The 22,654-nt window shown below is 40.4% G+C and overlaps 1 protein-coding gene across 1 annotated transcript in view; it reads right to left on the bottom strand.

Moving 5' to 3' along the window:
* Positions 1-2,237: 2,237 nt before the first annotated feature.
* The window catches only part of B4GALT6 (beta-1,4-galactosyltransferase 6), a 176,602-nt gene continuing 156,185 nt past the window's right edge, over positions 2,238-22,654 (bottom strand). Inside the window, exons 7-9 of the mRNA XM_069220073.1 lie at positions 16,702-16,824; positions 10,528-10,629; positions 2,238-8,465 (exon numbers count right to left, since the gene is read on the bottom strand). Of these exons, the coding sequence (XP_069076174.1) occupies positions 8,318-8,465; positions 10,528-10,629; positions 16,702-16,824 (373 nt within the window). The 3' untranslated portion in view covers positions 2,238-8,317. The remainder of the gene's footprint in view (positions 8,466-10,527; positions 10,630-16,701; positions 16,825-22,654) is intronic.

Below are 22,654 nucleotides of genomic sequence, written 5' to 3' on the forward strand. Positions count from 1 at the left end.
TGTGTAGCCACCCTCTTAACAGAAGCATCACATGTTTTGCTTTGTCTGGGGGAGGGGTATCTCCTTAAGATTGGCTATTGGCCCTTTTCCTAGCAGAGCTGACTACAACAGAGTCTGGTGGTACCTATTGTGTATTATAAAGTGGGTCTGTCGGTGCTGGCTTGTATTTTTTGTCTATTCTTGGAGTTAAAATTCTTGCCTTAACAGGTTATTTAAATATGTCATCTGCATGTCTAAGCATACCAGGAAACATCGGCAAGCACTGGTATTGTGCGTGGGTGGAGGACAATGTGTTGAAAAGAAAATCCTCCTCCAAAGGCTCAGCGTGCATTTGAACCCCATGGTATGCAGCTGCTCTTGAAATGACCTGTGTATAAGCCGTGCTATCTTCTGGTAGCAAAGATGTGGACGGACAGAGGTCTGGGTCATTCAGTGGTGTGGGATCTGAATCATACAAGTTCCAGGGGTCAACTGTATCTCCATGCGAATATATATGGGAATGTGTTGGTGAAGGCAATAGTGGCGTGGTAGTAGGTGGTGGAGAGAAAGAAAGTTGTGGCAAATATGGTGGAGAAATATGTAAAGGTAATGGCTTTCCTTCATTTTAAATATCTTTGCTGGTAGTGGAGCAGTGTCAAGAGACTCTTGAAAAGCCAGCTTTCTCTTGGTTTGTGGAGGAAGTGAAGCAATGATCTTCCCAGTCTCCTTTTGGATAAGTATCCTTCTTTGTTTGGTGTTTATGATTTCAAGGATTGGCTGAATATCTCAGTCTTCGGAAAGATATTCTGATGTTCTAGCTGTTTTAGAGGATTGATCATCAATTGCCTTCGAGCTGTGTTTTAATCGGCTTGAAAGTCCTTGTTCCTCTGTAAAAAAAATATTTTTTTGTCTCCGAAGTTTTAACTTTTTTCGGTCCCGAAGATACAGCCTGGGGTTTCCGCTCTGAAGCCGGACGTTAAATTTTCAACTCCGATGAGTGTGGACATCGGCTCGACTCGGATGTGGAGCTTTTAATAGATTTGCTTAACTCCGGCATCGAAACAGGTGTGGCCTTTTTCGGCAACGAACGCGAATGCCTGGTCGCAGATGATTTTCTTTCGGGTGGAACCATGGCTCTCTGGCACTGGTGCACCCAAGGCCTTAATAGGTCTCTTCGAAGTGGGCATAGGGACAGGTGTACTCACCTGCTGAGCCGCAGTGATCGTTTGGCTGTCTTCATCGGAGTCTGCTTCGGAGTCTGTGTCCTGGATCAAAACAGCTGTCTGGGCCTGCTCTTCTTCTAAGGTGTCGGTGGACCCTGTATGGTTCAATGCCATTTCGAGTCTCCTAGCTCTCCGGTCACGCAGTGTCTTTTTCGACCAAAACGATCAACAAGCTTCACAGTCTTCTTCTCGATGTTTGGGAGAGAGACCGAGATTACATACCATGAGTTGATCTGGGAATTTCACGTAGCATCGAGGACAGAATCCGAATGGAGTCTGATCCATCAGGCTCCAGCGTGGTAGGCCTTAACAGGCCCGGGTATGGCACAAGTGCGCAAAAGGGTGTTTTCTGGTTTCCGACGGTACTATTGGCTTAATTGCAGATGGAAACGCGATCTAAACAACACTGACGGTAGAATAAAGTTATTGTAAAGTTTCTGATTCAAAAGTTTTGGAGCGAGAGGAAACACGTCCGAACCCAACAGCGGAAAGAAAACAATCTAACAAAGGAGCCGATGCCCATGCGCACTATCACCAAAAGGAGGAGTCATTCAATCCTGTGAATTGAAAAAAAAACTCCTTCGACGAAAGAGCCCAACGCGAGATGTAGGGACCTATGCATAGCATGTGTATCTGCAGCTACACATGCCATCGAACACATACATACATACACACATATATATATATATATGTATATACACATATATATATACACACACACACACACACACACACACTTGTTCCTTCTTTCACGTTAATAAAGTGGAGTAAAAATACAACTTTAATGTTTGTGGGTGCGAGATCTGTTTTTTCATCAAGGGCCCCATGTTTATCAGACAATTAACTAAGTTTTCATTTCAGAATGTTTTCTGTGATCTTAGTTATAATGAAGCAGTACGGGATGAGTAAAAAATGCAATACATGGAATCCTGTAATACCAAGGCAGATAAATTCAAAATGCAATATCATATATTGACATTTTGAAAATGTGCATAGGAATCAAAAGTTTAAGCACATACTAATATGCATATCATGAAAGGACCAATAACACCACAACACAAAAACATTTCAATCAGTATATTTCATAAAAGATAATGATAAAAAAGTACAAACATTTCAATGGATGAAAAGAAACAAAACTATACAATGACATTAAACGACTTTGCAGTAGTAATTTCAGTGCATTTTCCAGTGAGTCTCATCATCTATAAATAAAACATTAAGTACACTTCTTATTCAAATTTTGATATGCAACTAATTGGTTGGATCATTGTGGCACAGGGTCATGTGGAACAAAGGGGTTTAATCCTTGTGACACATTCAGCTATAACATCAGCTTTATTTCATTATTTACCAGATATGTTACAGGTTTAAGGAAGGAAGGAACTTCTCAAGTAAGCACTACCAATTTTGATTTGGCATGCAAGTTTAAAATATGCGTGCATTTTAGTTCCTCAAAGTATTGTAAATGGATAAGAATGCAGCATTTTCTTATAAATATGCATACAACCATAAACATTAACATTACTCTAGCTAAAACAAACATTTCTAATGGCCTAGCCTATGGCTCACAATATTTAAAAAAAAAAAAAAAAAAAGTTTTATCAAAAGTGCACAAAAGAATTCCACAGTATATGATCTCACATTCAAATAAAAAAAAAAGATGGCAATGTTAAAAAAAGATTAAGAAACAAGGCACAGAACAATAAATACTGCAACTTTTCATCATAGAGGCTGCATCACAATGAGTAGGTCAAACAAGTGGGCTGTTAAAAAGGCAGAATGACTAAGAATTTTAAAACATTTCCAGATTCATTTTAGCAGAATACCAATTAACCTTGTGCCACACTACATGGTTCATGAAGTTGACGCCAATCTCTCCAAACATACACTTCAGCATGAGCCGCCCCAACCATCCCCAATTGTCCAAGTGAAAAGGATTTGGATGCCAGCCTCTCAGAGGATCACTTTTACATTCAAACTATACGTCTTACTGTATATACGTCTTATTGGGAATAAAGAAATGCAAATCCTTATCTTTGATGCTCATCTCCGTTTAGCTTCGCTCTTGCTTAGCTGAACAATCACCAGTACCACACTATGCAAACACACTTTATGTGAATGATCAGTCAATATTTATGCCAAGTTGGTAGAAGGGAATTTGCCACACAAAATAGTTATTCTACCTACTGTTTTGATAACTGGGAATTATTGATACAAGGCTTAGTAAATTCAAAGCTGCTAGGATATACATGTTTCAAGCACATGGGTGTTAAATTTGATATATCAAAGGTGGCCAATTAACACGGTCTCTCAACCCTTGCTTATCAAACTGTGTCGGACACCTTGTCTCCTACATTGCTTCCAACATGAATTCCACATCATCTTGGCCTATTCTGTGCTAACGTGAGTGCTTTTCAGTACTGTAAGAAGCTTAAGAAGGTATCCCCCCCACACAGATAACAGAAAAACACTATCCAGCGAAAGAACATGGTTAACCTGCTCACCTCATTGGCTCGCCTATCTGTTGCCGTCAGTTTAGTGTGAAACACTTGATGTTTTCAGATAGTACAAATGACTTAGTAACTGGCAGGAAAGTCACAATTCACACATGTCCTTGTGCCTTTTAAGTTCTTCTTTCCACACTTGAATCTTCTTAAATCCCAGTTAATAAATACAGTGTGTGAGCAGTTTGACTGAGCATTGTTGCGATTTTGACTGCAATAATGTTCTTTTTAAGACTGCTCTAAGTTCTCCCTCACTTGGAAAGTCTTATTTTCTTTTTACAGTAAACACCAACAGCCATGGTGTTACATAAATATTTCACTGGGTAAATGTGGAGTAGAATAACATTGCACAGATTTTACAATGGCGAACTGGGCTAATTGGTTTGCCTCAAATATAGTTCTTTCTGTTGCCTATTACGTACACGAGAAAACGAGTTTTGTGAAACTAGATAATACATTCAATGCTTATTTCAGAGTCATAACCCTTGTTGGTTTATTTCTTACAATTCAAGTACCTAAGACGGTGTAAAATCCATCTGCTCCACTTCCTGCAACAAACCACCAACATTCATCTGATAAAGCACGGTTTAATGCAATGTACTACCACTTTCACACAACCTTCAACGTGGATGAGAAAAAAAAAAAAAAAAAAGAGGAATATGTTGGGTCAGGACCACAGTTCAACATTGACCAGGCTTTTAGGGAAACGTTCTAGCTTTTAGAAATGTCACTATTTTATCTGTATACTTAATATTTATGTATGTTGCCCATGGAAGTTTCATACACCTTTTTCAAAGTCTGCGTTTGCCCCGTAATTCCATTATTTATTTTTAAGATAGCCACAATAGCTATAGAGACCGGCTTAATGTCCCAATATTTTCAGAAAAGACAACGAGAAAACATTGGAAATTAGCCAACCCTATCTAGGCTACCAGTTATCAAGTGTGAATGGTAGGTGTGTTTTAAACTAAAAAAAGGTTTTATCGTAACACTGCCAGGTTGAGAGCAATGATAAGGTATGACAGGTTAATTTGTCATATTTGTCTGCTAATGATGAATATGCGTTAAACAATGTTATAGCTACATGCTACAGTGTAAATGCATCAGTGAGTAGTGCAGTGATACGTATTTGGTAATTGCTGAAAATGGGGGCACAGCACATGACTCACTGGAAGCTCATATCACTGGCAAAATGCAACTTCAAACTATTCAAGAGACTATCTACCTTATTGCAAACTGGCACATATGCTATATGCATATTGCACATTTATGAATGGTTTTCAAAGTGACTTATTTTACAGTGTTTTGGTGTAAGTATTTAACTTTAGTGTTAAAGGGCAACTCCAAGAAACATTTTGACAGGGTATTAGAAATGTTTGCTTCCTAACCTCCACTTACCACTTGGAACTTCCATTAATCAGTTACGAACACTCTGAAAGGTGATGATGTAGTCATAGCTACACGCCCAATGAGTAGAAGACTGGTGGAAAATGGTATGTCTTTTGATGTGCAATGTCTCTCGAGATTCAAGAAAAAGGCCTTAGCGGGAAGTGGAGTCCAGTTATGCCCCACAGTTATGCCCCCTTTGAAGCACACACACAACTAAACAAGCCTCATAATAACAATGAAATATTGTAAATATTTAGGAGAAGAACGTGATTAGCTTTGCAGGCTGGAAAATTCACCAGGGTGTGAGAGCACAGAACATCACTTTCCATGGAGCCACTTGTAGTGAGCCTCTGCGCTAACTTTCCAAGGTTCCAAGGATAAGTATTGGCAAAACCAATATATCTTGCCTATATGAGGTATTGGCTTTGCCACTGATTTGTAGCCATGCTGTAGCAGGGGGAGGGCTGGTTGGGGGCCTTAACAGAGACATCAGCAGGTGACAGGGTGGGGGTAGGCAGACGGACAATGGAGGCTTAGAAGAAAGGGACGTAAGCAAGCACAGTGGCAACAGAGAGTGGAAGGGAGGTGCTGGAAAAAGCAGATGGACAGCAGAGGGTCACTAGGTGGGAGGAGCTTCGAGGGTGAAGAAGCAAATGAGTGGCACAGCTGAAAAACACATGCTCTCATAGAGTGCTTAAACACAAAGAAAAAATAGTGCCTAAAAAATGAGCAGTGGAAGGATACATTAATTTATTAGTTTTCAACCTCAGGGAAGATGCTCTGTTACTGAAAATGTGACAGCAACGGGATCTCACTGGAATTGTGGCGCTGAGGTAATGACACCAACTGAAGAGTACATTCCATAATAAAATAACATTTTAGCATAAATGCTCTGGAATCTGCATTTGTTGCCTCAGAAAATAATAAAATTACACTAAGTTTAGATATATAGGCCCCGTTTGCAATACAGTTCGCTTTCCCTAAACCTAGATGAGATGCAAATTCCAAATATTTATTTTATGCTAATTCAATTCTGAAATAAATGTGAGGAAAAAGTTATTACGAAATCTCCCCATCCCCAACATTCCCAATATTTAAAGGAAAGTCCTTCAGAAAAGGATGGGACACCATTGTTAGAAGGAGCTTCTGGGTGAAGCGTGCCATGTTAACCACAGTAATGTGCTACATAACAATTATGATTACTATTTTAAACCACAATTTGGTGAGCAATCAACATTTATTTTCGACAACTGTATTTAGTAGACTTAGTGGGTGTGTGAACCAATGAAACCTTACTGCTCATAGCACTGCCTGGTGTATCTATCAAATTAGATACGTTATGGGCAAACTGAGTGGCGTTAACGATTGTTGAAGATTATTTGAAATCGAAATACTTGCTGTCAAAACGAAAAAGAAAATCAAGTGTACATGCACAACGCCATGAAACCACTGGCATGCCTATTGAAGAAAATACAAGCGATTAATATCCGCCCATGTGCATACCACAGAAAAGGCTATGGTGGAGCCGTAACCAAACATTTCAATATGCCCATCAGTATTGTACTTCTTTGGGTAAGGCCTACCTCTTCAAAACGGCATGGTCTGGGAACAATTAAAAATATTATTTGGCTCACTCAACACTTGAAGGTTTGGTTCACCAAATAAGAGGCTCTCTTATCCTAAATCATGTAGACTTAGAAAGACAAATTTGCTTTAAAATCTCAATTAGCCTCTACTGCACAATTGCCAGAGTGTGGCCTTGCCATAATCCTGTATGATCTTCTTGTAGCAACAAAAGCAGCAAATGTAATGGCAGGCAAGCCTACTACTCACCCAGATTTAAAGAAATGCTAATCTTCACTGGGATATCAAAATGTTACTGTTGTGGTCAGCTACACATTAAAGCAAGATAAGATAATAGCACTTTTTTGATATATAATGAAAGCATCTTGTTTACAAGCCAGGATGGCAATTGCGTGGACACAACACACCATTTCCCACCACAAAAATAAAAGAGCTACCTTGCAACTAAAATCTGCAGCAAAAGAAGTGCTCCATACACAGGTTGGCACGCGAAGTACTATATCAACAATGAAAAAAATCAGAACAAAAACTCAACCTTAATGTGAAAAGTGCATATTATAAAGGACTGCTCTCATACCCTGCAAAATATTGGAGTCATCTTTGATGGAAATTAATTTTTTGGCATTATCACTTTAAATTTGGCCACATGCAAAAAAAATAAAAAAAACACCCACTAACCAGCATAAACAAAAGTTTAAGAGCAAACTAATGTGGGCATAACATCCCTGACATTTGCACACTAGTGGCACACATATGGAGATATTTAAAATTACAAGTACCATGTGTCCTGATACACATCAGAATGTATATGAAGTACACATAAACAAAAGGAATGGAGTATCATAAATACAGTACATGAAGACAATATCACAGAATTGTACTGGTAAGAAGTCAAGTAAACTATAACCGTTCCATACTTTTTGTAGTATTTAAGTATGAAACTTACAAGAGTGAGGTGTAAAAGGCCGGAAGCTCTCAAACTAGTTTGGTCATAGCTGGCCCTCAACTACGGAAGGTCCTTCATTTTTCAATACGTAGAGTATTGTCTTAGAACACATATTTACACTTCTTCCATGCAAACGAATATATATACACACATCTCCATGAAATTATACAACTGGCATAAAGTACATGCAAAGGCCTAAAATGTGTCTTAAAAACATATGGAGCACATTGATATACATAATATATATTACTTTATATATTTATATATATATATATTTACATCAACTCAGTTTAAAAAAGAAACAAACACATTCACCTTAACTTAAATTACAGTTGATAAGTATTAAAATGTCCTTGGAGAAATGATCTCCTGGAAATTCTAAACTCTAAACTTCATGTCTAGTTTTGATGTTATGGTTTGGGTGAGCAGCTTCTTCGGCTGAATGTGGCAAAATGAGGCTCAAATATTTCATAGTGACTTGCTGTAAACATCTCAGGGGCTGCTGGCATTTTGTCTTCTGAAAATAGGGTTCATGTTCACACAATCAATGTTTCGATTTACAGTCTTCTCCCACGTCAAGTCAAGTGTCAGAACAGCCCACGTGTTTGGCCGTGGCTCTGCCGAACTTTGTTCCAGTGCATTTTATTTCACGTGCGTGTTAAATAGTCCGTGGATGAGGCTGCTGAGCATCAATAGTCTCTTACAGGTGCTAGCTCTGGCACAAGGTGTACAGTTATATTTTTATACAATCTGTTGACATGTATGTTCGGGGCATATATTAAGTTGTTAAGTCCATCAAGGTGTTGCCGCTCTTTAGAATATCTCAATAGCTTGTACCTGCAGTGGAAGCAAGAGCACAGAATTGTAAAATATTTTTAGAATACAGAAATTTCCCAATATAGTCAGTGGCCTTCTGTAGGTATTTGGGATTGCTCCTAAAACCAGAAATTCAAGTTCCTACCAGTCGTAATTAACCACTCTGAAAACTGACAATCGTTGATTACAAGGATGTAGAATGATACATGTAATCAGCTCACTGACCTTCTCACCTAATTAATGCATAACACCCACCATTTGTTTTAAGTGTCTTCTAAATTCCTTTTATTTTTTGCACTTCTGTGTATGGTGCTCTAAAGCAGTTTGAAGGACAGAGGACATTAGGGTTAAAGCGGACATAAATGAATGAAGGTTATCTTGTTTTATATAATCCACTGACTACCCATAGTAAGCATCACCCTTTGAAGAGAGTACACTATATCTCTCAACCAGCAAGCTAAATTGACAAGGTGAACAAAATAGACTCGTATTATTAATTCCCGACTTACAAATGCAAGAGCTGAGAATTTTGCTCTCATTGGTTTCATCTTATATTTAGAGCTGATTTATGACTTTCCAGTACGTCACGAAGACTTCAAGGAGTATTCCAGGGAATCTAGGACTGCCTGTTCTGCGGGTGTAACAGTGACATGAAGGTGCATTAGGATTTGAAATGTTTTTTTCTTCATGAGTTGTGTTGGTGTTCGTTCTACATTCTCGCACTGGAAAAACACTCACAGAGCAAATTTACATTTGTTTTCCAATGTGAGAATCTATTTGCAAAGAGTGTACTAATTTTCCCATCTACTACAGATAGCACCATGAAGGATCAGCCCAAAACACGTCACCACTATACAAGTGAAATGTCCATATTTTTTTAATTTACATAGCAAACTCAATATTTTACCAATGTGCAGTCTGTGAATCAGGATTTGACTTTAAAAAAAATGCTGTATAAACTGGGAGCTATAGTTAGTTGGAGCCAAATTACAAATGTACCAGGACCAGCTGGAAAAGCTATCCTCACTAATGTGGCACCACATATTGACAAAATGATAGACATATTTAAGCTACTAGAAAAAAAGATCCAGACAAAGACTTGCGTTAATAAAAAAAAAAAAAAAAACTTTGCCCTTGAAAAAGGTACAGCAACTCCTGTTCTTCACTTTTTCAGTCCCAAATAATTGTTTTTAAATTTTAGCACGACAAATGAAACATAGCACAAAATTCATGTTTTTCTGTCTCTACTATTTCCTGTGGTTCCAATGTTGTGTTTTTATTTTCACTAAAATGGATTAAGAACGGATTATGCCTTCATCATTGGCATCTTCTGCAGTGAAGCAAGAACACCAAACATTTCAAGGCATGAGAAATGAATGGATATTTTGGAAGGACCAAAGTCAGGACAATACCTTCACATGATTAAATAATAGACAGGGTTCATTGATTTATTTTGTTTCTATGGAACAGGGTGGCCCAAGAAACCCCCTTTACAACACATGCAGTGGTCATGGCTGGTTGGGAGATGGTGCTCTTTTACTGTGGTCTACCAGCCTTCTACTGTTTTAGGACTGCTTATTCCTGTAAGCACCTAGATCCAGCAACCAGAGGAGAATGGCCTACAGCTGTTACTTGACAAATTGAATAACTCAAGAAAACAAGCACAAGTAAGCTAATGTGATTACATTTATTTCCAAATAAATCAAATTTAACATGAGAGCTGCTATGCTTTTCAACCCACATTTTTGCTTTAAGGGACATCAGTTACGATCTCTACAGCTTTGGTAAAATGTTCAATTGTGCTCCCATAACACATTACTGCAAGTGCTGGCATTATTTGTTTCCTTTGTTATTAGGAACTTATGTTTTTTGTTAAAAGCACAGTGAGTACCTGAACTAGTTTATATGTGTAACTGTCTTACTCTAGGAATCCTGAATTTAGTGCTTTTGCCTATTAAGTGACTTTCTTTAAATTATTTTCCTGGAAATGGCAGGCAAAAAACATTTACACATTTAGTTATTCCAGAGGTAATTGATGCTACATCTCAATGTGGTTATTTGACAGATAGACATTTTTACTTACCGCCCTAAAAATTGGACTTCCCCTCGATGATGGTGTGGAATTGATTTGTATTTTCCTATGTTCCCCTCCGGCCTGGATACATTATACCCTGCATAGTGAACTCTAGTTTCAAAACGAGAAACATAGCACATTAAGGTTCATATTATCATCACAGCTTCTCAAATACTCCCCTTACATTTACAAGTATCCCTTATAATAAGTTAGTTTACTAACAATGGACTATAGTGTGGGAACGAATTAAATGGCACAGCATTTAAAGCTGTACTAAAGCACCAGGCTGATAATTCCTATATTTCTGCCTAGTTTTGCACTGTAACAGACAATGTCATGCATGTGATTTTGATAACATAAGGGGTGAGCTTACTTAATGTGCCCTTGATCAGTGTTACTTTATATCAACCTATTCCATCCTAGAAATAGAAGCAAATTCACTTAAACGGTCTAGGAGAATGTTTGTTTTGAGAGTAGAAGTGGTGAGGGACCACCACCAAAATTAAATCGGAATGGAGGACAAAGGGCTTCTACATGAGGAAACTATGTTCCTTATCGAAAAACAAACATTTAAATTAACATTTAGATTACTTTCTGTATTCGGGTGAGAACTCCTTAAAAACAAAGAAACTCTGTTTATCTACTAGGAGTACTCGTGAAATTCTTCAATAATGTAAAAAAGTCAAATATGTGATTAAAGACAAAGGAGCAAAGCTACAAAAGCACATGTTCAAGTTTTTTTTTATTTTTTTTTACCTTACACGTAGTAACCAAACCCTTAAACCACTTGCAACTGTTGCGCTCATTTAAATTTTTCTGGAGCTAGTTTATCATTTCAAAAATGTCACATTTAATATAGCGTTACAACTTATTGTAGCGGGCTCTACCGGCCATTAAAGGCCCGCTTCCGCCATGGCGGGTTCTAAGGCTATTAGAACATTCTGCCACTAGAAGGTAGAATGTTCTATTAACCCCTTCGCTGCCAGGCCTTTTCCCCCTCCTGTGCCGAGCCTTTTTTTGGCTATTTGGAGCAGTTCGCGCTTAGGCCCTCATAACTTTTTGTTCACGTAAGCTACCCACGCCAAATTTGCGTCCTTTTTTTCCAACATCCTAGGGATTCTAGAGGTACCCAGACTTTGTGGGTTCCCCAGAAGGAGGCCAAGAAATTAGCCAAAAAACAGTGAAAATTTCGTTTTTTTTAAAAAAAATTGAAAAATGGGCTGCAGAAGAAGGCTTGTGTTTTTTTCCCTGAAAAGGGCATCAACAAAGGGTTTGCGGTGATAAAATCACCAGCCTCCCAGCTTTCAGGAACAGGCAGACTTGAATCAGAAAACCCAATTTTTCAACACAATGTTGGCATTTTACTGGGACATACCCCATTTTTACGATTTTTTGTGCTTTCAGCCTCCTTCCAGTCAGTGACAGAAATGGGCATGAAACCAATGCTGGATCCCAGAAACCGCAACATTTCTGAAAAGTAGACAAAATTCTGAATTCAGCAAGGGGTAATTTGTGTAGATCCTACAAGGGTTTCCTACAGAAAATAACAACTGAAAAAGAAAAATATTGAAATTGAGGTGAAAAAAACATCAATTTTTCTCTAAGTTTTACTCTGTAATTTTTTCCTGCAATGTCAGATTTTCGAAAGCAATATACCGTTACGTCTGCTGGACTCTTCTGGTTGCGGGGATATATAGGGCTTGTAGGTTCATCAAGAACTCTAGGTACCCAGAGCCAATAAATGACCTGCACCCTGCAGTGGGTTTTCATTCTATGCCGGGTATACAGCAATTCATTTGCTGAAATATAAAGAGTAAAAAATAGCTATCAAGAAAACCTTTGTATTTCAAAAATGGGCACAAGATAAGGTGTTGAGAAGCAGTGGTTATTTGCACAAAAACAAAAAACTAAATTGCCCTGTTGCCTACAGGTTTCTGCCCCCCCTGGGGGCAGATCGGCCTAATAATAGGCCGATCTGCCCCCAGGGGGGGCAGAAATGGCCTAAAATAAATTTGCCCCCCGAACACCCACCCCCCCCCACCCCCCGGAGCGACCCTTGCCTACGGGGTCGCTCCCCTTGCGTGACATTGGCGCCAAAAAACAAATCCCCGGTGCCTAGTGGTTTCTGCCCCCTTGGGGCAGATTGACCTAAAATCGACCAATCTGCCCCCAAGGGGGGCAGAAATGGTCTAAATACAATTTGCCCCCCAGGGGAGCGACCCTTGCCTGATGGGTCGCTGCCCATCTCTAAAAAAAAAAAACCAAACCAAAAAAAAAAAATCAAAAAAAAAATAATTGCCCTGGCGCCTAGAGGTTTCTGCCCCCCCTGGGGGTAGATCGGCCTAATACCAATAGGCCGATCTGCCCCCAGGGGGGGCAGAGATGGCCTAAAATAATTTTGCCCCCCCCACCCCCCCGGGGAGCGACCCTTGACTACAAGGTCGCTCCCCTTGTGTGACGGCGCAAAAAAAAGATCCCTGGTGCCTAGTGGTTTCTGCCCCCCTTGGGGGCAGATTGACCTAAAATCGGCCGATCTGCCCCCAAAGCGGGCAGAAATGGCCTAAATACATTTTGCCCCTCCAGGGGAGCGACCCTTGTCCAAGGGGGTCGCTCCCCATCTGTAAAACAGAAAAACAAAAAAATCCCTGGTGCCTAGGCCCCCAAGGGGGGCAGAAATGGCCTAAATATAATTTGCCCCCTAGGGGAGTGACCCTTGCCTAAGGGGTCGCTCCCCACCTAAAAAAAAAAGAAAACATAAAAAGAAAAAAGAAAAAAAATCCCTGGTGCCTAGAGGTTTAGGCCGATCTGTCCCCAGGGGGGGGGGCAGAAAAGGCCTTCCCAAAAAAAATGCCCCCCCTGGGAGCGACCCTTGCCAAAGGGGTCGCTCCCGTTGCGTGAAATTCGCGCGCAAAAACAAACTCCCTGGTGTCTAATGGTCCAAGGGGGGCAGAAATGGCCTAAATATATATTGCCCCGTAGGGGAGCGTCCCTTGCCTAAGGGATCGCTCCCCACCTAAAAAAAAAGAAATCATCACAAAAAAAAACAAAAAAAAAAAAAAAAGGTCCCTGGTGCCTAGAGGTTTCTGCCCCCAGGGGGGGCAGAAAAGGCCTTCCTAAAAAAATGCCCCCCCGGGAGCGACCCTTGCCCAAGGGGTCGCTCCCTTTTGCCAATTTCACTGAAAAAAAAAAAAAACCCTGGTGTCTAGTGGGGTTTCAAAAGCCGGATTGCAAGCAATCCGGCTTTTGAAACCTGTGAGAGTCTTCAAAGGGAAGGAAATACATTTCCTTCCCTTTGAAGCCTCTCGGGGCCTCCCCCATGGGATTGAAAAAGAAATGCAAAAGCATTTCTTTTTCAATCGCGTGGGGGAGACCCTGTGACTAATCAGAGCGTGCTGACGTCACAGGGGGGGTTGGGGGGGTCGGGGGTGGAAGGGGAAGGGCTTCCCCTTCCATCCCTGACTTGGGGGGCAACCCCACAGAGGGAGCGCTAGCGCTCCCTCTGGGCTCTGTGCACAGGACGTAATGGTTACGTCCTGGGCACAGCAGCACTGTGCCTCAGGACGTAACCATTACGTCCTGGGCACAGAAGGGGTTAAATAAAACAAATTCCTCACGAAGCTCGAGGGGATTAAAATCCCCTCAGGCTCCACAAGGCTTTGTTCACATTGGAATGTTGATGCTCCGGGATTTTACCAGGGAGTAAAAGCCCGGAGCACTCCACTGTCTGCAATAGAGCCCCCAACATTCCAATGTTCTAATATTCTCTGTTAGCCCATGTCAATAAAGACATTCCCCTTGAGCCTGCATTGTGCACTATTGCATATTACTTGTGGGCATCACTGGCTGCAGTACACACCTTCGGCATTTCGAGTGTTCATCAGCTCTATTCCAGTGAACATTCAGATTTAATTTATGTTAACTTGAGGTAACCAATTTAATTTTAGGTTTCATTTGAGCCTCCTATTTGTCCCTGGCAGTGAAAAATTTGAACACCTAGAATGGGTTTAGATTGCAAGACGTGATGGATATGCCCATTTTGTAAAGAAAAATGGAATGCACTGGACTCTTAGGATTTCTGAAATATTACGGAGAAATCTGTTTTTGACATACACTTCTTTTCCCCCCTTTGCTAAGTTCCTGTTTGGTGACAAGGACTAAATGTTTTACAGAGAAATGACTTGTACTTTACAATGGTGTTAAACCTTATTTAATGATATACAACTGCCTTCAATAAATAAATCATCATACTGTGAAACATGGTGCTACCATAAAGCACAGCACGACAGACACAAGGTCAACAAAAATCTTTATTGACTGTATCCTTACTAGAAAACAGTTTTTTTTTTTTTTTAAAGGATGAGAGCTCATAGGGGCTCTATTGCAGGGGGGCAGAGGGGAGAGAGGTTAGCATTCTATATATTCCGTTCCCTGATCACCAACTTTCTTTGTTTCACTTTTGGGGTTTGTCCCCACTCACAATTTCGAGTTTTTGGGGCTTTTAGATATTTGATACCTGTGTACACACTTCCCACATAGGTCAGAACAAAGAAAAGCTAATCTGCATTTAATGACCAAACATCTCATCTTGAATGATCAGAGGGTTGTAGGAAGCTTTGGTTGCAGAGTTTCTGGGAAAGGTGAAGGCCACAATTGGGCTCCAGTTGAAAGAGCTCTCAACGTCACATGAAATATATTAATCGAAGGAGACTTGATGTTTCTTGATTTCAATTCTCTTGACGTCAGAGAGTGGAGATGGCTAGAATGATAAGTGAATTTCTTAGCAGCATCAAAGATATGGCCACATGGGGTTATCAGAATCTTTCTGGTTTGAGACTTGAATTTCTTTACTAAGGAATCTGCGGAATAAGAAAAAAGGGGAAAAGAAAAGCCCATTCCTCAGAACTTTGAATGTAAAGTCTGGGCATTTCGCAGAGGTTGGCAATGCAAGCAATTGTCCCCTGGAAAATGTCATGCCAAAAAGTCATAAGGAAGACATTAATGACAGGGCCTCAGAACCTACTAGGCTGCTTCCTAGACCACCTCTCTAGCAGTACCTGGCGTATTTTCCTGTTCTTTTGGGAGACATGCCAATGTGATGGAGCATTCTAACAACCCACCTGACAAGTGGATTGTTTCTGAAACAAAAACATCACTCTTCTGTATAGAAAAGCATGACTACAGCACAATACCTCCCTTCTAAGCACATGTAACATATAAAAAGAAGAGTATGCAATGGGGAGAGAGTGATAGGTCTTGTGGCAATGCCATGCCTAACCTTAACACATGTTTGTACTGTCTAGGAGGGACAGTAATTTTCACACCTTCGAAATAGAAAAAGATGGGTGACGAAAAGTATTTCGGCATGTGTTCAGTTTGTATGCAGCAGTCATGAACCTATAGTATTAAACAAAGTCAGAGAATGCTTCATTTTTGCGTTACTCTTTGCATTTGCAACACAATGTCATTAACACAGCTTAATTTAAGGAAATCGTTTTAAACATTACATATAAAGTAATACATTAGAAAACTACATCCGTAGATTTGAGACATCAAATGGTCACCAGAGGACACTTTCATGGGATATCAATGTGAGGCTTATCTCCCTAATAGAAGAGGTATGCACTTAAAGGCACTTCTCCATTCATAGCTAGAACCAGACTGAACATAATTATCTCACCATAGCTGAAAGAGGGAGTAAAATTTCGATGTGCAATACGATCACTTTATTTCATAAAACAAATTTTGTCAACAATGAAAAAGTCTAACTCTAGAATGAAGCTAGACATATTTAAACAGTTAGCAGCATAAACCCCGATTTGAATTTTTGCCCAAAAAAAAAAAACGTGCATTAGGACTTGTTTGTGGAAAGATTTGTTTTACAGCAATGTTTTGATGTTTTTAAGGTCTTGTGAAGTTAATCAAATGAAAATAGTTAGCTAAAAACGTTGCACAGCTAGTTTTTGCAGGTGAAAAACTTTAGAAGTTGTATTGTGGTAGCAGTATTTTTCTGCCACAGTTTTTTTGGAAACTTTTGTAGGCTGTTATGCAACGGTCCCGACTTCCCCAAAGCTCAGTTTGCTAATTCAGCATAATTCAGTCAGATTAATTTTAAATTTCACACATTGCCAATTTAAATGTGTGTAAAATGCAGGCTCAGATAATCGGTCCAGCAAAACTTCTCACCTGTTCCAAAGATCATCATCTTCGCCTCCCCAGCCCCAAAATGCATTGGGAAACCCATTGATTTTTCGAAACTGCTCCACCGTCAGTCCACTCACACCACCAAAGAATTCATTGTACGGAAGTCTGTGTTTTGGAAACAAAAGACAGAATTCAACTGCAAGCCCCACAAAAAACGTTCACAATTTCATTCAATTTATAAACGTTCTGCAACTTGAACCTTCGTGTCCCTTTGTTTGTCCAAAACAACTGTTATTTCTTGTCTACCGGACAGTGCAAGCTTACCATTGGTTGGCTGTATTGTCTCTCTACTTTCATTTGCTTGCATCTGGTACCTACCCTGCAAACATTTGATTGCTTTTGCTACGTATCGTGTACTTCTTCCCCTAGCCCTTGCGCCCCGGCTCTTTGTTTCTTCCCTTACTGGTTTAAAAAAAAAAAAAAAAAAAAGTTTTGTGCTCCTTTGTTGTATTTATTCATCCAACTCAGATCGGTAGACAAAAAGAAAAACACCTAAAGCGCCAGTAGGCTGTGTCACAGGCTTGTTTTTAGCTCCTCTTTAGCCATCCCTTTCATCATTGCTAAAAATCATTGGCAAAACCAGTAGATTTCACAAGAAGAAATCTATTTGCTGGGCCAATGCCTGTTTTTTTTTTTAAAGGTAACTGCTTTCAATAGGTGGAAATCCCAGCTATCGACTATACAGCACCGTCTAACCATAATATTGAGGGCAGAATACCGCGAGCACATAACGTTTCAGGCTCGCCACTTCCAACGAGTCCATAAAAAATAAACTCCAATGTTTGTGGCCTGAAGGGTACAAAGATTTCGCCAAGCAAGAGTGGTACGTGATACTATGAGATCTGGGGGCAGCTAAAACAAGTGTTGTCTTTAAATTAAAACAGATGGAAGACCTCCCTCACCCACCACAAACACACTCTCGTATCAAAGAGTTTGGGTTCTGTTAGAGATGGAGTGACTATCAAGTGACCTAAATCATCCACACATGAACTTTGAGGGATTGCGGAAACCGATGTTCGAGGTTCTGTGCATCAGAGAACTTAACATGCTGTCTTCCCCAGACAGAGGGTGATGGGCCTATTTCAACAGAGAAAGAAGCACTAGAAGACAAGATAGAGATTATGTCTGGAATACTTGGTAATCTGGAATACCATCTATTATAAATATTTCTAGATGATTGTTCTTCAATCATGAGAGGAGAATGGGCTTTTTGCTTCTGTTGTTATTTTTAACTTTCATTTTCAAAATAATGCCTTAAGAGATCGTGACAGCTGTTTCGTACATCAGCGTAACATGGAGGCTACCCCTCTTAGGTTATTGTTTATATTAAAATAATCACCAGATGTTTGACAAAATATTGTGACTACAGAATTACAGAGAAAGGAATAACAGAGAATATTTGTTTTTGTTCTTTTATTTGGCGGAAGGCAGTGCAGCACGTCAGATAGTGAAGTTAAGGGGCCTATCAATTACAATCCCTTCTACCCTATCAGAAGCTGAAATAGAGAAAAAAAGGTCTATACTGGTACCTTCAACCCTATTCTGGAGTCTCATTGGGAGGAAGCTCGTGGGCCTGCCTTTGGGATGCTGCAGGTGGACGAGGAAGCCATAAACCGTGGGTCTGCCCCAGGTACGATTTTGTATTTAGCAGTCCAAGTGTGCGTTTGTCTGTATTCTGGGTGGGTGCATATCTATGTTACTGCCTTCGTGTGTGCGAATAGGCATGTTCGCTTTTATGCCTAAGAGTGTATTTAAGTGTTTGTGTTTTGCAATCTGAAAACCTGTGAACAGGTTGGAAAGGCCCGAGGCCGAATGCTCGAGTGCTTTTGGGCTTCAGGGGGCCCACCACTTCCTTAATCCACCATTAGTCACTGTCACCAGTACAACAAAAAGCACCAGAACACTGTACAAAGAGCTTCATTTCCTGCACCCTCCTCCTCTTGTTTTGGTATGCCGCTCTTAAACTATAGAAGTTCCAGTGTTCTCTCTTACATGCGCTACTCTTATGCATAGTACAATCTGTACCTCTGAAAGAGAAACAAACAGATCTGCAATACCCTCACATAAACCTCACAACCACTTAAGCTCAACACAAAACAAAAGTATGGACACTATGCACTGACAAAAATAAATGTTTCCCGTAACAAAGAAAGCACCAACAATAGGAACAGGAGCATAGGTAATGTATATAGTGGTTCTAAGATTAGAGACCCTTGCAGTAGCTCACACTCTTTACAGTTGCAAAGATAATGGCAGATACAGAGAGTATGCAATTGCCTTGAAGTGGTTTGGGGATAAGTTGCAGTAAAAGCACGTGCCTGTAAAGTTAGCATGAGCTGGTGGTTCGGCTCGGTACAGTCTCAACTGTGCCGGAATATCCTATGCAACCAGGAAAAGTAGAAAATCTGGGTCAGAGGCATCTATTACCCCCACTAATGAAGATGACGAATAGTAATCATTTGATCAGGTACAGGATGGCAGAATAACGTTAAGGAGGCTTTGGCTGAAGAAAGCGATACCTATGAGCTACAATAGCGGAAGGAGGGGGGACTTTGGTGGGGGGACGGGGGATGTACCAGATTCTCATTTACAATATAGCAGACATGCTCTATCTGTACATAGCTTGCCCCGGCAGGTATGATTCCCTGTACCTCGATATAGGTGTGACACACACGGAGATGCTGTGAATACCATGGTTGAGGGAGGAGGGGCCAGATACTTACCTACAGCGTGGCATCTGGCGCATCAACTCTCTAAGCAACTTTGCTGGTGCACTGTCTTACATGTTAATCACTGCCATGAATGTTCCCCTAGAAACCAGAGCATCAAGATAAAAGCTGAGGAGGCAAGAGGGAGTTTCGGATATAGTGAACAGGCAGTAGGAGAAGAGAAGATACTTATGTGAGATTTCTACAGCAGAAGCACTGACAGCATGCACTATGTAACTGGCTAACGTGGGCTACACCACCACTCAAAGGGTTGCCAATTGCACCACAAAAAAGAAAAACAGTTATTTGACTTGGCTCCAGGTTTGCATCATTTGAGCAACACCTATTGCTTAGTTCTGCTTCCTTCTATTACCAGGAACCGGTGTGCAGTGCTGCAAGTAGGTGGAAAACAAAGATGTGTTCATAGCTATTACGGCAGGACCGCATGAATGTGTGCCACCCCACCGGAAGCATCAACAAGTACTTGATAATGGCGGAGAAGCAATGGGGCCTAACAACAAGTGCCACAAATATTCACAAAAGTGCTACATTGCTATTTTATAACCCCGCCCTATTCCATCAACTAGTGCAACATGGTCTGGGCAGTGTACAGAATGGTAGAATGCACAGCACATCTGCAGCGAGTTTCGGGGACTGGCTTGCTTGAAATTACGAAGTACAATGTTGGCCCTGAAAAAACACAGCATGAGCGCAACCCAAAGGGGAGAAAAAGAGCTCTGGAAGATGGCTCAAAGAATTATTATGAGGGACCCAGGGGAGTCGAGGGCTCTCAGCAGGGAGCCATACAGCTGTGTGGTGACGGTGACCTCTGCCCCATCCTCTAATGAGGAAGATTGTTGTAGGGAATCTGTGTTATCCTACTCCATTATGGGCAGCTTCCCTGGGGCTCTATGCCTAGTCTGTCAAACACTGGGGAAAATACAGCCAGGCTTTCCCTATAATGCAAGGCTAGCGGTCTGTCAGAGAAAAACTGACATAAAAACTTCTTGCCCTTGTGTGAAATTGTGTTTTAGGAATCAGTCGATAGAACTCCCTCATCCATGTTTTATGACTAACTGCACTATCTCCAATGATTGTAGGGCTGGAGTTAGAATAGTGAGTCAGATACCCCCTCCCGTCCCAAACATACACATTTTCCCCAATGTCTCTGGGATTTCAGTTAGAAAAGTAGATACCTCCCCCCTACCGAAATTATATCATTCCCAATATTAGGACTGGAGTTAGAACAGAAAATGTGATAGTCCCAACTGTACAGACTTACCTCAATGGTGGCAAGACTGGAGTTAGAATTGTAAATGTGTCCTTGCTCAACATATGATCTTTTATCAGTGTGGGAACGGAGTTAAAATGGTAATATTTACACACTCAAATATATGCACTTTTCTTAATGTATGTAAGGCTGGAGTAAAACTAGTAAATATAGTTCCTTTAAATTATATGTATATTTCCCAGCATTCCTAGGACAGGAATTAGATAATTACCATATGCACGTTGTTAGTGGGACTGGATTTAGAATAGCAAATATGACATATATATGGAAAATGTCACTTACCCAGTGACCATCTGTTTGTGGCATGTTCCGCTGCAGCTTCACATGCTGTGCATTATCCAGCCATCTAGTGTAGGGCTCGGAGTGGAGTGACTCCTCCTCTTCGGTTCCATTGCGCATGGGCATCGACTCCATTGTTTTCCCGCAGAGGGTAAAGAAAGGAGTGATAGAGTATATAGGTACAAAGTAAGAGATGTCCATGCTAATGTAAAATATACATATGTACAAATGTACAAATGTTTGTAACTTAAACGACTACAGGCTTCCGGGGAGGAGGGAGGGTGCATGTGAATCTGCAGTGGAACATGCCACGAACAGATGTACACTGGGTAAGTGACATTTTCTGTTCGATGGCATGTGTAGCTGCAGATACACATGCTGTGCATATACTACAAAGCAGTTGGTCCTCCCATAAAAAGCGGTGGTTAGTCTGTAGGAGTTGAAGTTGTTTGAAATAATGTTCTTAGTACAGCTTGGCCTACTGTGGCTTGTCGTGATAATACGTCTACACAGTAGTGTTTAGTGAAAGTATGTGGTGTTGACCAAGTGGCAGCTATACATATTTCAGCCATTGGTATATTCCCTAAAAAAGCCATTGTTGCACCTTTTTTCCTTGTAGAATGTGCTTTAGGAGTAACTAGAAGCTGTCTTTTTGCTTTAATATAGCATGTTTGGATGCATCTTACAATCCATCGTGCTATACCTTGTTTTGATATGGGATTGCCTGTATGTGGTTTTTAGAAAGCAACAAATAGTTGTTTAGTCTTTCTAAACGGTTTAGTTCTATCTATATAGTACATTAAAGCTCTTTTGATGTCTAATGTATGTAGAGCTCTTTCTGCCACAGAACTGGCTGTGGGAAGAATACTGGCAGTTCCACTGTTTGATTTATATGAAATGGTGAAACCACTTTTGGTAGAAATTTTGGGTTTGTTCTTAGTACAACTTTATGCTTGTGTACTTGGAAGAACGGTTCTTCAAGAGTAAAGGCTTGGATTTCACTTACTCTTCTTAAAGAAGTTATTGCCACTGGGAAGGCAATCTTCCATGTTAAGAAATTGAATTTGGCACGAGTGCATACGCTCAAATGGTGGTCCCATAAGTCGTGTAAGCACTATATTTAAATTCCAAGAAGGAACTGGTGATGTTCTGGGTGGAATGATGCGTTTTAAACCTTCCATGAAAGCTTTAATGACAGGAACTCTAAATAAAGAGCTATGTTGTCTATTTTGTAAATATGCTGAAATTGCAGTAAAATTAATTTTTATTGAAGAGAATGCTAAATTTGTTTTTTGTAAACATACAATCTTTTGTGTTGATGCTGTAAGAGGGTCAATATTTTTGGATTGACAGTAATATACAAATCTTTTCAATTTGTTTGCATAGCACTGTCTAGTAGTGGGTTTTCTTGCTTGCTTAAAAACTTCCATACATTCTGATGGGAGCTGTAAATATCCAAACTCTATGACCGGAGGAGCCAAATTGCTAGATTGAGTGTCTTGGGATTCGGATGTTTGACTTTGACCTCTGTTTTGTGTCAACAGATCTGGTCGGAAGTTTGGAGTGTGGTACTACTGACAGATCTAATAATGTTGTGTACCATGGTTGACGTGCCTATGTTGGTGCTAGGAGTATCATGTTGAGTGAAGTTTGACAC

This window comes from Pleurodeles waltl, chromosome 2_2, assembly GCF_031143425.1.
Source record: "Pleurodeles waltl isolate 20211129_DDA chromosome 2_2, aPleWal1.hap1.20221129, whole genome shotgun sequence".
Taxonomy (NCBI): domain Eukaryota; kingdom Metazoa; phylum Chordata; class Amphibia; order Caudata; family Salamandridae; genus Pleurodeles; species Pleurodeles waltl.